Genomic DNA, 13364 nt, shown 5'->3' with positions numbered 1-13364 from the left:
GCCGCAAAACAACAAATTTCTCGTCACGCTCGTGACAATAAATTCCAATTCTGATTGTTAAGGGGTAGCACCAAGGCACTAAATATTCACCAACATTATTTTAAAGAACATACAACCAACAGGTGTTTCTAGCCCAATCAACTTTACTGTGTTCCAGTCATAATGCTGTTTGTGGGATCTTGCCATGCACACAATTGACTACTGTGTTTTCCACAGCAGCTAGGAAATCCTGGTCTTTCCCTGGGCCTGGAAATCTATGGCATGTTCTGGAAAAGGTGGGATGTAGGAATGCATATATTTTAGCATATATTTTAAAGTTGAAGAAGGAGAGGTTGTAACTGTTGTCAACACGGCCTTTTGACAAGGTCGCACATGGGAGGTTAGTCAGAAAGATTCCAGGAGCTCAGTATTCATGGTGAGGTAGTCAACTGGATTCGACATTGGCTATACAGGCGAAGCCAGAGAATGGCAGTGAATGATGGCTTCTCAGACTGGAGGTCTGTGACTAGTGGTGTACCTCAGGGATCAGGGTTTTGGACCATTACTGTTTGTCATCTATATCAGTGATCTGGATGATAATGAGGTAAATTGGATCAGATTTGCAGATGTCACAAAGATTGGAGGTGTTGTGGGCAGCAAAGGAGAGGGATCTGGACTAGTTGGAAAACTGGGCTGAAATATGTCAGATGGAATTTAATACAGACAAATGTGAGGTGCTGTATTTTGAAAGGACAAACTAAGAAAGGACATACACGGTGAATGGTCGGGCCCTGAGGAGTGCGTTAGAACAGAGGGACCTGGGAATACAGATACATCATTCCCTGAAAGTGGCATCACAGGTGGATAAGGTTGTAAAAAGAGCTGTTGGCATCTTGGCCTTCATAAATCAAAGTATTAATTACAAGAGTTGGGATGTTTATGGTAAAGTTGTATAAGACATTTGTGAGGTCAAATTTGGAGTATTGTGTACAGTTTGGGTCATCTAACTACGGGAAGGACTTCTTCACACAGAGTGCTGGGAGTGTGGAACAAGCTGCCAGCTGAAGTGGTGAAATGCAGGCTCAATTTTAACTCTTAAGAAGAATTTGGACGGGCACATGGATGGGAAGGGTATGGAGGTGCAGGTCAGTGGGACGAAGCAGAATAATAGTTTGGCATGGACTGGAAGTGTCAAAGGGCCTGTTTTATATGCTGTGATGGTCTATGGTAGAGAAACTGAAGAGGGTCCATGGAGAAAAGTAGCTGGTCAACATTTGATTGAAATTGAGGCCAGTTGATATCAGGTTTTAATCCGAAACATTGACTGACCATTTCCTCAACAGATGTTGCCTGACCCACTGAATCTCTCCAGCCTTCTTGATGTTCACTCACAAATTCCAGCATCTGCCGTTTTTGAGTTTCTCTGCTTTCCATATTAACGCTTGTCCAAGAAAGTGGAGAAGGGTGTAGGTAAGGACCAGATGTTTCTCCATGAACCAGAGGATCAGAGGTCCCTGAATGGGAGGGTGGGGGTGAGGCTATGGGCATCTGATCAGGCCATGGGGGGGCGAGGGTAAGGAATTCGGTCTGTTCAGGCCTTGGGGGAAGGGGTGAAGCATTAAGGCACATTTGGTAAGGCCAGATGTGAGCCCCAGTATTCCAGAGCTCGTCATTACACCCCAACATTCAAAATGTATTGAGCAGCCCAGCTTGTGGATTCCCCATGGTGGAGATATTTAACGTGGGCGACCGTATCTCACTCACTCTCTCCCTCCCCCCCACCCGCCTGGGAAGCAGAGACCCCACCCTGGACAATGCGGTGCAGCCTCACAGGACGACGGGGCTACGTTCGCGAAGAAGGAACAACCATCGTCGACGCGCAGACACGTCGCTGGGGGCTGAGAGAGGGAGAGAGAGAGTGGGGAGGGGGCGGAGTGGGAGTGACAGGAGGAGTGAGAGAGAGGGGGGGCAGACAGAGAAGAGCGCTTGCAACGAGGAGAGCGGTGGTGGACTGGGCGCTGAGATGCTGCAGGCACATTTTCTGGCCCTGGCTCAGCTCCTCGTCCTGGGCACGGCGGAGAGGGTCCCGCGGTTGAAATTCACCCCGGCAGGTAGCCATCCAAATCCCGCTGCCTGCTCCAAACGTTCTGTCCCCCGTTGTGTTTTTCTTTAATCCCATCCATCTTCCCTGCGGGGATTTTGCTCTGCAATGCACCAAATTCCCACCCCTTGCGGCGGAGCGCGAACCCCCGCACGCCGGATCCCGAGGTAAGGGGACCGAGGGATGCTGATGCTTCGCCGTCTCTGCTCTCCCTAGATCTGCCCCGTGTGGCGTTTGGGGCTCCGAGCCGATCCTCGGTGGGATACCACGACGAGAGGTCCGACGCTCTCTACCTCGGAGCCACGGGAAGCGTCTACCTGCTGCGATTTACTGACTTCAACGTCTCTCAGATCCAGGTTCTTGTACCCGGGGTCGCCGGGTGGTTGCCACGGCTTTGGGTTTAGTGAGCGGAGCTAGAGGGAAAGAGAGAGACGCAGAGAGAGGGAGGGACAGAGATAAGGGAGGGGGGGGTAGAAAGGGGTAGAAACAGAGTGGGAGCAGACAGGGGGAGAGGGACAGAGGAGGAGGAACAAGGGGAAAGATAAAGGGAGAAGAGAAACAGAGGGGAGTGAGAAAGGAGGGAAAGACAGGGGGAGACTAAGGGAGGAAGGAGGTGGTTCACTGAAAAAATCTTGAGGCTACAATCTTCTCCCTGTCCCATTCACTTAACCTGGGCAGTTGGGTCTAAAATTGAGAAATGGGAAGGTGGGGAGAGGATGAAGGTGAATGGAGAGGAGCAGGGAAGGTGGGTAGATGGTTGAGAAGGGGAGAGAGTGGGAGATGAGCAGCGAATGGGGAGAGGGGTGGGTAGTGAAGGAAAAGAACAGGAGGTGAAAGGGAGTGGAGAGATAAAGAGAAAGAAGAAAACAAAGGGCTGGAAAGTAGCAGTGAACTGTTTATTGTTCTCCCATCAGATCACTCTCCCCCTGGATGACAATGCCAGGAAGTCTTGCCAGAGCAAAGGGCCACCAGGTCAGGTAGGTCCTGCACAGGCATCAGAAACTCCACTGGTTAAATCCTGAGGCACACTGGCAGCACGCCTGCCAACACTACTGCACTTGGAGCCATGAAGGTTGAGAGGTGACTTAATCGAGGTCCACAAGATTACGAGAGGCATGGATTAGGTGCACCTGTTTTGCAGGATGGTTGTAGCAAACACCAGAGTATAAATTGAAGGGAGGAAAGATTAAGGGAGACATCAGGGTTAAGTTTCCCCCCCCCCCCCTCCCCACTGAGTTGTGGGTGTCTGGAATGCATTGCCTGGGATGGTGGTGGAGGCTGGAACATTAGAGACTCTTAGATAGGAACATTGATGAAAGAAAAATACAGGATTACAGGGTAGGGAGGGTGTGGTTTGTTTATTTTTGGTCGACACAACATGGAGGGCTGAAGGGCCTGTACTGTGCTGTAATATTCTATGTTCTGTTGCCCCCTAAAACTCCACAGAATACTGGACATACGCACAATAAAAAATAAGAGCAGAAGTCGGCCATCCGGCTCATTTAATGAGATCACAGCTGATCTGATTATGGGCTCGTCTCCACCTACCTGCCTTTTCCCCATATCCCTTAATTCCCTTACTATGTACAAATTTATCCAACCTTGTCTTAAATATATTTACTGAGGTCGCCTCCACTGCTTCAGTGGGCAGCGAATTCCACAGATTCCCCACCCTTTGGGTAAAGCAGTCCCTCCTCATCTCCGTCCTAAATCTACTCCCCTGAATCTTGAGCCAATGTCCCCTCGTTCAGGTTTCCCCACCAATGGAAACAACTTACCAACCTCTATCTTACCGATGCCTTTCATAATTTTATGCTTCTATAAATTCTTCTAAATTCCAACAAGTAGTCTCAGTCAACTCAATCTCTCCTCATCGGCCAACCCCTTCATCTCTAAAATCGACCTGGTGAATCTCGTCTGCACCACCTCCAAAGCCAATACATCCTTCCTCAAGGTATAAGCAAAAAGCAGGCAGGTGTCTGCATAAAGACTGGGAGAGAAAGGGAGGGGGTGGGGTCCAGACCCACAAACAAAAGGTGTTAATTGGATATGATGAGAGGTGAAAATTGATTTTGGATCTGTGAGAAAAGGGAAGAGAGCGAGAGACAGAATAAGGGGACAGGAGACGAAGATGGGGGTGGTTTAAACGGAAACCAGAGAGGTCAATGTGAATATTATCTGGATGGAGGGTGCCCAGACAGAAATGGTCTAAGTCTGGCAATGCATGAGACCACGGACAGTCTAAGGAATGGGATTGGGGCTTGAAATGGGCGGCCACTGGGAGATCCCTGCTATTGCACCTGACAGAGCCAAGGTGCTCAACGAAGTGATCTCCCAGACTGCATGCAGTCTCTCTGATGTAGAAGAGACCACAATGGAAGCACCAGATGACCCCTGCAGATTCAGGATCAGCCCAAAAATGTCGGTAATATATCTTTACCTCCTATAGGTGCTGCAAGACTGGCCAGGTTCCTCCAGCATTTACTGTGCTTTTAGCCTCAAGCACTAATCCTGTTTCTCTTTCCTGAGTATTTCCACCATGGAGCAGCTGCAAAGAATATACAAGTTTCATTTCCGGAGTAAAGAAATACTGTGCTGAGTTGTTCACTCAATAAGAACAATGAATTGTTCAGGGCTTGCCCAAAAAAAAGGAAATTTTTAGAATTCAAAACCCATCCATGCAAACTCCCTTACAGAGTCTGGTTCAATCAAAAAAATTGGCGGCGCTGCCACTGGTGCGGACCCACAAAGAGTGAGGATAGAAGACAGTGCTCCTCTGCAGGGTTCTACAGCCCAGTCCAACTACCGAATCTACAGGCTTTAAACGGCCTGTTAAAGGAGCCAACAGAGTTTTATGTTAACATCATATGACTGCAAGGCCTGGAGCAAATTTGACTGTACCTGTATCCAGAGGCAGACTCGAGGGGTTGCAGACTTTGGGGAAGCAGAGGACTGGTACAGGGCACCGGAAAATGGGGACACTAACCCTCCCCCCCCCATTTCGTTTGAGAAAGAGATGACCCTATGGGAGAGTGACCACGGCGGCGGACCAGTGAGGGGCTCTGCTGCTGAAGAACACACGGGCGGAGGGCTGTTGGTGATTTGAGGCGAGGACTGGTGTCTGCGATCAAAGGACTCACCCCAGGCAACAGACTGCTAGAGACTGGCTGAAGGGGTACCAGGTATTGGAACCCGGGATACAAGGGGGTACCTCGGGCGCTGAAGGCTTTCTGATAGTGTTCGGATCTGGAGCTCGGGTTGCCGATGGTCTGAGCAGCTGCGGGTGCGCTGGAGGCGAATCCACGGACACTCAGTGACTCTGAAGGGACTCTCTTTTGCTTCTCTTTCTTCATTGAAAGGGGTGCTGGGTAATTTCTGCTGATGGTGAATTTTTGCCTGCCTTATCGCTGACTAAATACAACTTCAGGTACTATTACATCTATTTTATTACATCGCAGTAAAAGAATCTAGAACCTTCCCAACTGTTGCAATCTCTTGGTAATGTGAATCTTTTCTGTAATTTTCTGTCACCTGGTGTTTTTTTTTTGGAGCTTTAATCTATGAATACTAGGCAAATCTGATATCTTGATGAAGGCCTCAAGCCTGAAATGTTGGTTCTGCATCTTTATCTTTGCTATATAAAGTACACTGTTTGATCAGCTGAGTTTCTCCAGCAGGTATGTTTTTTACTTTCAATCACGGTGTCTGCAGACTTTCCTGTTTAATTTTACTGCAAATTTGGCTCAACCTGATGTCTAAAGAAATTCTATAGTACTGTTTACTTTCCAGTAATGAGTACCAGTACGTCGCCAACACTTCCTGATGGCCTTGTCATGTTCTCGCCACCATCCTTAAGACAGAGAATGCAGGAATACAAGAAAGCTGACTCCAAGTGTCGCTGGAAATGCTGCACTGACCTATTTCAGATGAGACATTATCTATCCACCCTCTTGCCAAGCACAGAAAGCACCATCTTTAGCACCAAACTCTGTAATCTGTGACTTGAAACAACTCCAGGTTGATCCCATAGATGAGGGAGTTGACTTATGGGGAGAGATTGAGTCATCTGGGACTGTACTCCTGGAGTACAGCGTGGTTAATCATTGTGGTTTCTATGCCATTGCAATCATTTGGTTGATTTGTGAAGTATCGTGTGCTTCTTGGAGTGCAACATCAAATACACATTAAACAAATACATGCACAGGCGTCCTCGCTCTGTGGATCAATGGAACAAATCCCATCATCCCTGACTAGGAGGGATAGCCATGATGACTCGCTGGAATTTAGAACAAAAGTGGATCTTGTAGAAACATACAAGATAGAAAATTATGAAAGGCGTAGATGAGATAGAGGTTGATAAGTTGTTTCCATTGGTGGGGGAGACCAGAACTAGGGGACATAGCGTCATTTAGATTTAGGATGGAGATGAGGAGGAACTGCTTTTCCCAGAGGGTGGGGAATCTGTGGAATTTGCTGCCCATTGAAGCAGTTGAGGCGACCTCAGTAAATATCTTTAAGGCAAGGTTGGCTAGACTTTTAGATCGTAGGTGAATTCAGGGATATGGGGAAAAGGCAGGTTGGTGGAGATGAAGCCGATCAGATCAGCCATGATCTCATGAAACATGGAGAGGCTTGACAGGCCGGATGGACAACTCCTGCTCCTTTTTTTAAAAAAATTATTTATCATTTGTATCAATGCAAATGATACAATAATATACCACACTAACTGATTCAATAAATTTTTAATTTTCTCCCCGAACCCCCCCTCAAAAGTAAGAAAAAAAAAGAGAAAGCACCTATTTCTGCATATATATTATTACCATGTATAATAATCATTGATTATTTTTTATAATTACCCATACTAACTGAGAGGGTTGGGCAAAGTGGACGATGTGGATGGTGTAGTGAATCTATGTTGAGCTGTCAGTCTACCACTCTGCCTAGCCCTGTTTTACTGACATTGGACGTGTATTATATCTACCACTTAAGACACTCCCCTTGGGTATAAGTGTATGCACCTATTGTCATTCATTATTGAACCATTAATTTCTGCTAATGCAAGCCTTGATTCCTGCCTTCGTCTTCTTCCTTAACTGGCACTTCAGATTAATTTTTATTCATAAAATCCATATATGGATCCCAAATTTTATAAAAGTTTCCAATTTGATTCCTTAAACTACAAGTAATTTTTTTCTAAAGGTATCCAATTTTGCATTTCAATATGCCATCTATCTCCTGCTCCAATTTCTTATGTTCTTTACAAAACCAATTATATGTTCCTGGTCAGGCAAGGAGTTTTGGACCCATTATGGGCTGGTAACTTTTGGTAAATATTAAAAAGCTTTGCTCACAGAACATGGCGAAGAGGGTGGGCTGCTGCTTCAAGGTTGCCAGCCTTGCTGCTAATGCTCCTCTCTTACAGGGCCTCTGCGAGAATGTGATCACTGTGATCCAGAGGGTCAACAGAACTTCAATCATCATCTGTGGGACTCATGGTGGAAGCCCCAAGTGCTGGTTTTTGGTAAGAGCAAGTGCAACGCTAGCAAATGAATTTCAAGAGGAATAGAATACAAGAACAGGGACGTGATGTTGAAAATTTAGGTTGCTTGGTTAGCTTGGGTATCAGGTTTTTTATTTTTTTTTTAATTCACACATACAGGCCATTTTGGCCCACGAGTCCGAGCCGCCCAATTTACACCCCATTAACCTATAAGCCCCGGTACGTTTTGAACGGTAGGAGGAAAGTGGAGCCCCCAGGAAAAACCCACTCAGCCACAGGGAGAACATACAAACTCCTGACAGACAGCGCAGGATTCAAACCCCGGTCCCGATCGCTGGCGCTGTAAAGGCATTGCGCTAACCGCTACACCAACCATGCCACCCTTATGGGAAGAAAGCCAGGCAGTGGGACTGAGTAGGAGAATGGATCAGCTCATGATGGAATGATGGGACAGACTCAATGGGCTGAACAATGTCTCATGGTCTTAACCAGCAGTGGCAGTTTAGAGGTAATCTGCTTCTCTCAATCTGTTTTATAGCCTGACAATGGGACTCAGCTCGCACGTGACAACCAGGGACACAAGCTGGTGAAGGATGGGAAGGACATCTCGCCCTCAGCACCAACTCAACGTCCTATCACTATCACAGTGGGTGAGTGTGAGAAAACCGGAAATCAGGGCACTTTGTTCTCCCGAGGTGGTTCGTCTGCTCCAGCCCAGCAGAGATACATTCACATTCGAGAGACTCCAGCACAATGGCTTGGCTAGCTTATCCAAGGCAGTCACTCCCTGCCCGGGGGAGAGGAAGGGGGGAAAGAGGAGGGAACAGTGCCCAGGTGTAGCCCACTGTCCAGTTAGAGAAGGATGCATTTACCATGTTGAGGAAGTGGCACTTTCTCTTGGGCCAGAGGTTAAAACGAAGCCCAGGTATCTCTGGGAGGCGCTGGGTGGTATTCAACCCAGAGTCCTGCAAAGAGAACCCCATATCATATATGCTCAAGTAATCATCGATACCATGCAATAGTCAAATCCCCCTTTTATTTGGCCCAAAAATCTTAAATGTTAAAATTGACCCCATGCTCACCACTTCAGCTGGCAGCCCGTTCCACTCCCACTTCTTTCTGTGTGAAAAAGTTCCCCTTTACATTCCCCTGAAACCTTTCCCCTTTCACCCTTAACTCTTGTCCTCTGGTTTATGTCTCACCTACCCTCAGTGGAATAAAGCCAGCCTACAGTTACTCTGTCTATCCCCCTCAGAATTTTAAATTTCCTACACTCCAGGAAATAAAGTACTAACCTGTTTAACCTTTCTCTGTAACTCATTTACTGAAGTCCGAGTAAATCGTCTAGTGACCACCCGGACCCAAAGAAGGCACGTTTGCTGGTTTTAATTTAAATTAATATTAAATTTCGACATACAGCAGGTATCAGGCCATTTCCACCCACAAACATGTGTTGCCCAATTACACCTAATTGAGCAACAACTCCCGGTGGGTTTTGAAAGGTGGGAGGAAACTGGAGCACCCGGAGGAAACCCACGCAGACATGGGGAGAATGTACAAGCTCCTGACAGACTGTGCTGGGTTCGAACCCCAGCCCCAATCGCTGGTGCTATAACAGTGCTGTGCTAACCACTATGTCAACCGTGCCGACCTAACCGCGACATTAACCATGCTCTTTTGCTGCATGCACACTATGAAGAATGCACACGGAAGCAATCGGGCCTTTAGGAACCATCCACTAAAATCAGCGCACCCACCTATAAATTTACATTGAACGAAAATGGAAGTTTACCCGTGAGAGAGGAAGATTGCCATGGAATTCTGCACCCTGGAGGTGACTGGATTCTATACAAGGGGAGTAAACATCGATGGGTAAGGGGCAAACGGTGCAATGGGAGAGGGTGGCAAGAGGTTTTGTCCATTGGAATTCTGTAAACTGCAGAGAACCCATGTGCTGTGGCTGTGTATGGGTGGGGAATCTACTGACATACTATATATGCCGCTGTATAGGATGATTCTGTATAGGATGCCCCAGAATTTCCACCTAAAATACTACTTTTGAGTGAGGACCCAGTGGATACTGTTAAAAGCAAGTCACAATATTTTAATAACAAATGATTAAATTTTATTTGGATATTTTAAAATAAACCACTGTTGGCTCCTGTACAGGCTGTTAAGAGCCTGTATATACAGAGTCGAAGGCAGTCGGACCAGGCGGACGAATTCTGCAGAGGAGTATTGAGACTTTTCAAATAACTAATGGGGCAGGCGTGAGGTTGCTTTGGAGCCAGCGTGAAGATGGCGGTGGTGTGGCGACTTCATCAAGGTAAGAATTTTAGACCCTTTGTATAGGACCACCCAGATTTTAAGGTGAAATTTTAGAGTTTTGGATCGTCCTATCAACGGCTTATACAGCATACAAGTCCCAGTGCCACACTGCGGCCTGATTACTTTCCATGATTGATTGGACACACACAGATCCAGCAAAGTTACTTAGTAGTCCCTCTTATTTTTCTCTTGGCCATAGATGAAGATCTGTATTCAGCAATTAGCAGCACCAAGCAGAAGAGTGGTTCGATTCAACGCAGTCATGGAAGGGCGAAACACCTGAAGACCGAGGACAGATGGTTTCAGAGTAAGTGGGGCTCAAGAAATTGCTGAAGGTAGGGTGGTAGATGTGGTGCATATGGATTTCAGTAAGGCATTTGACAAGGTGCCCTTTGAGAGACTCATTCAGTAAGTCATGAGCACGGGGTCCATGGAGCCTTGGTTACGTGAGTTCAGAGTTGGCTTGCAGATGGTAGTGATGGAAGGAAAGTATTCTGCCTAGAGGTCAGTGGAATTCCACAGGGATCTGCTCTTTGTGATTTTTATAAATGACCTGGATGAAGATGTAGAGGGATGGCTCAGTAGGTTTGCGAATTATTCGAAGGCCGAAGGAGTTGTGGATAATGCTGAAGTCTACAGGACATGAGACAGGATTCAGAGTTGGCTGGAAAAGTAGCAGATAAGTGTGAGATGATGCATTTTGGAAGGTCAATGATGATGCAAACGAAGGCAGAGGGCAGGGTTAATGGTAGCATAATTAATGGTGTGGAAGGACAGAGGGACCTCGGGGTCCAAATCCATACATCTCTCAAGGTTGCCATGCGGGTTGATAGGATATTTAAGGAGGCCTGTAGTATGCTGGGCTTCATTAGACAAGGGATTGAGAACAGGAGTCGTGAGATGATGTTGGAGCTAAAGAAATCTCTGGTGAGACCACACTTACAATATTGTGTTCAGTTCTGGTCACCTCATTACAGGAAAGATGAGGAAGCTATGGAGAGGGAGCGGAGTTGACTAGCATTTTGCCCAGATTGGAAAATATGCCTTATGAGGCAAGGATAGCAAAGCTATGGCTTTTCTCTTTGGAGTGGAGAAGGATGAGAGGTGACTTAATATTAGTCTTCAAGATTCTGAAAGCCATAGTTAAGGTAGACAGCCAGCACCTTTTTCCCAGGGCTGAAATAGCAAACACCAGAGGACATGCATACAAAGTGAAGGGAGGAAAGTTTAGGAGAGACATCGGGGTTAAGTTTCTTTCTTACACAAAGAGTTGTGGGTGCTTGGAATGCCTTGCCAGGGTGGTGGTAGAGGCTGGTACAATAGAGACTCTTAAGGCAGGCATGTGAATGATAGAAAAATAGAGGATTACAAGGTAGGAAGGGTTTAGGTTTTTTTTTGGCAGGTATATAGAGGTCAGCGCAACATCGTGGGCCAAAGTACCTGAACTGTGCTCTAATGTTCTAAGTAGAAAAATAGAGGGGTTGTGGGTGTGAAGTCGGGAGTACATAGGCGGCACAATATTATGGGCTAAAGAGCCTGTACTGTAATCTTCTATGTAACTAATCATCCTGCAACTAGAGGCACTAGAAATGACAATGGAAGTTCCCCAGGTTCCCCGTATGAGGAGCGACACACTTAAGAGAACTGAGCACAATATCTTAGCTGCACCATCATTTGGATTAGACAATGTGTGCTGGCACAGTGCACCATCACACTGATGAAGTGGAGACTTGATGAGCATTTTCAGGGGGACCCTTACTAAAGCTCAACCTAGTTAATCTGCCACTCTTTTAATGTATCATTAGTTTTGGGTATAAGCCCGCCCTCTGCTTGGACATCATGACACCTACATAACAGAAGGTAGAAAACAACTACCTAACAACCCCAACAAATTCCCTCCAAATGATCAAGGCAAAAGGGCACCAAAATGGCTGAGGGACAGTTCGAGGAATTCAACGGAGTAGAAGAAAGTTGGGATAACTACTTAGAATGGTTTAGCCAGTACTGGGTAGCCCACAATATTGTTGAAGGTCCAGTAATCTGCAAACGTGCCCTTTTCCTCAGTATAATGGGCAGCAAAACATTCGACCTCCTTAAGACTTTGCTGGCCCCGGAGGATCCAGGGACGAAGACATTCAACGAATTATGCACAGCTCTAAGGAACCATTTAAGCCCCAAACCACCAGTTACGGCAGAAAGGCAACAATCTATGAAAGGAGTCAAGGATCAGGAGTAAATACTTGGCATCATTACGCAAACTAGCAGAGCACTATCATTTTGAGCAATTTCTAAATCAGGCACTGCGAGACAGATTAGTGGTGGGGCTGACAAATCACCAAGCAATGCAAAAATTATTAGCAATAGATGAAGACGTTACATTACAAATTGCACACAGGGCTGCAATTTTAAAAAATTAGATGTGGGTCAACCTGACCTACTGGTCAGGAGGTCTTTCCCCCAACAGTGCTTCCGTTGTGGGAAATACAACCACCAACCAGAAAACAGTTTCTTCAAAAATTCTAAATGCAAGCATTGCAAAACAGAAATGCATGCATTGGAAAACAAAGCTAAATGTCCGCTTCTAAAGCCTGCAAATAAGCAGACTGCTAAAGTCAAAACAATTGCAGAGTGGGGGAGGGGGGGGAACCTAGCAATGACGATGATAACAGCCCAACGGCTGACCTTCAAGCTCCTGAAATTTCAGCTCCTGAGATATTACACATCCGAGGAATAAATGGAGGAAATACAGCAATCTTTATACATCTAAAATAAATGGACACCCCTGAAGATGGAGTTAAACACAGGGGTAGAGGTGGCCCTAATACCATTACATGTAAAGGAACGCTTGCTACCACGCCTCCCGGTAAAAAAACAATTGAAATAACTCTTAAGATCTGTTACAGGAGACAGAATCAAAGTGTTTGGAAAATGTACGGTCCAAGTACAATACAAACAGCAGCAACCAAAAACACTCTTCCTCTATATTGTAGATACCCAGGAACGAGCAGCACTTTTCGGAAGATACTGGCTACAACACATTCCCCTATACTGGCTGGAAATCAGTTCAATACTAAATGTAAACCACACAGACACCTCCCAGCCAGAACACAACAACAACCATGCAGTGGTTTTCCAACAAGAATTGGGGAAAATCAAAGGTGTTCAAGCCAAACTACAATTAAAGGATATGCAGAACCAAAATTCTTCAAAGTCAGAACAGTCCCATTTGCAATGAAAGGGAAAATTGAGGCTGAATTAAACAGACTAAAACATGAAGGCATATTAGAATGAATACAATACAGTGATTGGCCAGCACCCATCGTACCTGTACGGAAAGCAAACATTGAAATTTGCATTTGCAGCGATTACAAAATCGCCATCACTCAAAACACCCAAACACCCCATGCCCAAGGCAGAAGAATTGTTCCAAGCACGAAACGGAGGGCAAAAATTCAC

At 46.1% G+C, this 13364-nt stretch overlaps 2 protein-coding genes across 5 annotated transcripts in view; one reads left to right on the top strand and one right to left on the bottom strand.

Moving 5' to 3' along the window:
• The window catches only part of LOC138764464 (semaphorin-4B-like), a 124032-nt gene that overhangs the window by 69209 nt on the left and 41459 nt on the right, over positions 1–13364 (bottom strand). The window contains exons 1-2 of one of the 4 annotated variants that reach the window (XM_069940419.1): positions 8453–8538; positions 4521–4628 (exon numbers count right to left, since the gene is read on the bottom strand). The exons of 2 other annotated variants lie outside the window; for them this stretch is intronic. The gene's annotated coding sequence lies outside the window, so the exon portion shown is untranslated. Of the gene's footprint in view, positions 1–4520; positions 4629–8452; positions 8539–13364 lie in introns of those variants that run through there. One more of the 4 variants, XM_069940418.1, reaches the window with a different exon arrangement.
• The window catches only part of LOC138765429 (semaphorin-7A-like), a 46076-nt gene continuing 34414 nt past the window's right edge, over positions 1703–13364 (top strand). Inside the window, exons 1-9 of the mRNA XM_069942470.1 lie at positions 1703–2090; positions 2297–2459; positions 2995–3057; positions 4388–4505; positions 5091–5177; positions 6044–6226; positions 7434–7601; positions 8119–8230; positions 10108–10215. Coding sequence (XP_069798571.1) covers positions 1703–2090; positions 2297–2459; positions 2995–3057; positions 4388–4505; positions 5091–5177; positions 6044–6226; positions 7434–7601; positions 8119–8230; positions 10108–10215 — 1390 coding nt within the window. The remainder of the gene's footprint in view (positions 2091–2296; positions 2460–2994; positions 3058–4387; positions 4506–5090; positions 5178–6043; positions 6227–7433; positions 7602–8118; positions 8231–10107; positions 10216–13364) is intronic.

Source organism: Narcine bancroftii, chromosome 5 (assembly GCF_036971445.1).
Source record: "Narcine bancroftii isolate sNarBan1 chromosome 5, sNarBan1.hap1, whole genome shotgun sequence".
In the NCBI taxonomy this organism is placed as follows: domain Eukaryota; kingdom Metazoa; phylum Chordata; class Chondrichthyes; order Torpediniformes; family Narcinidae; genus Narcine; species Narcine bancroftii.
The sequence above is the reverse complement of the archived record's forward strand: the minus strand, read 5'-3'. Positions and strand labels throughout refer to the sequence as shown.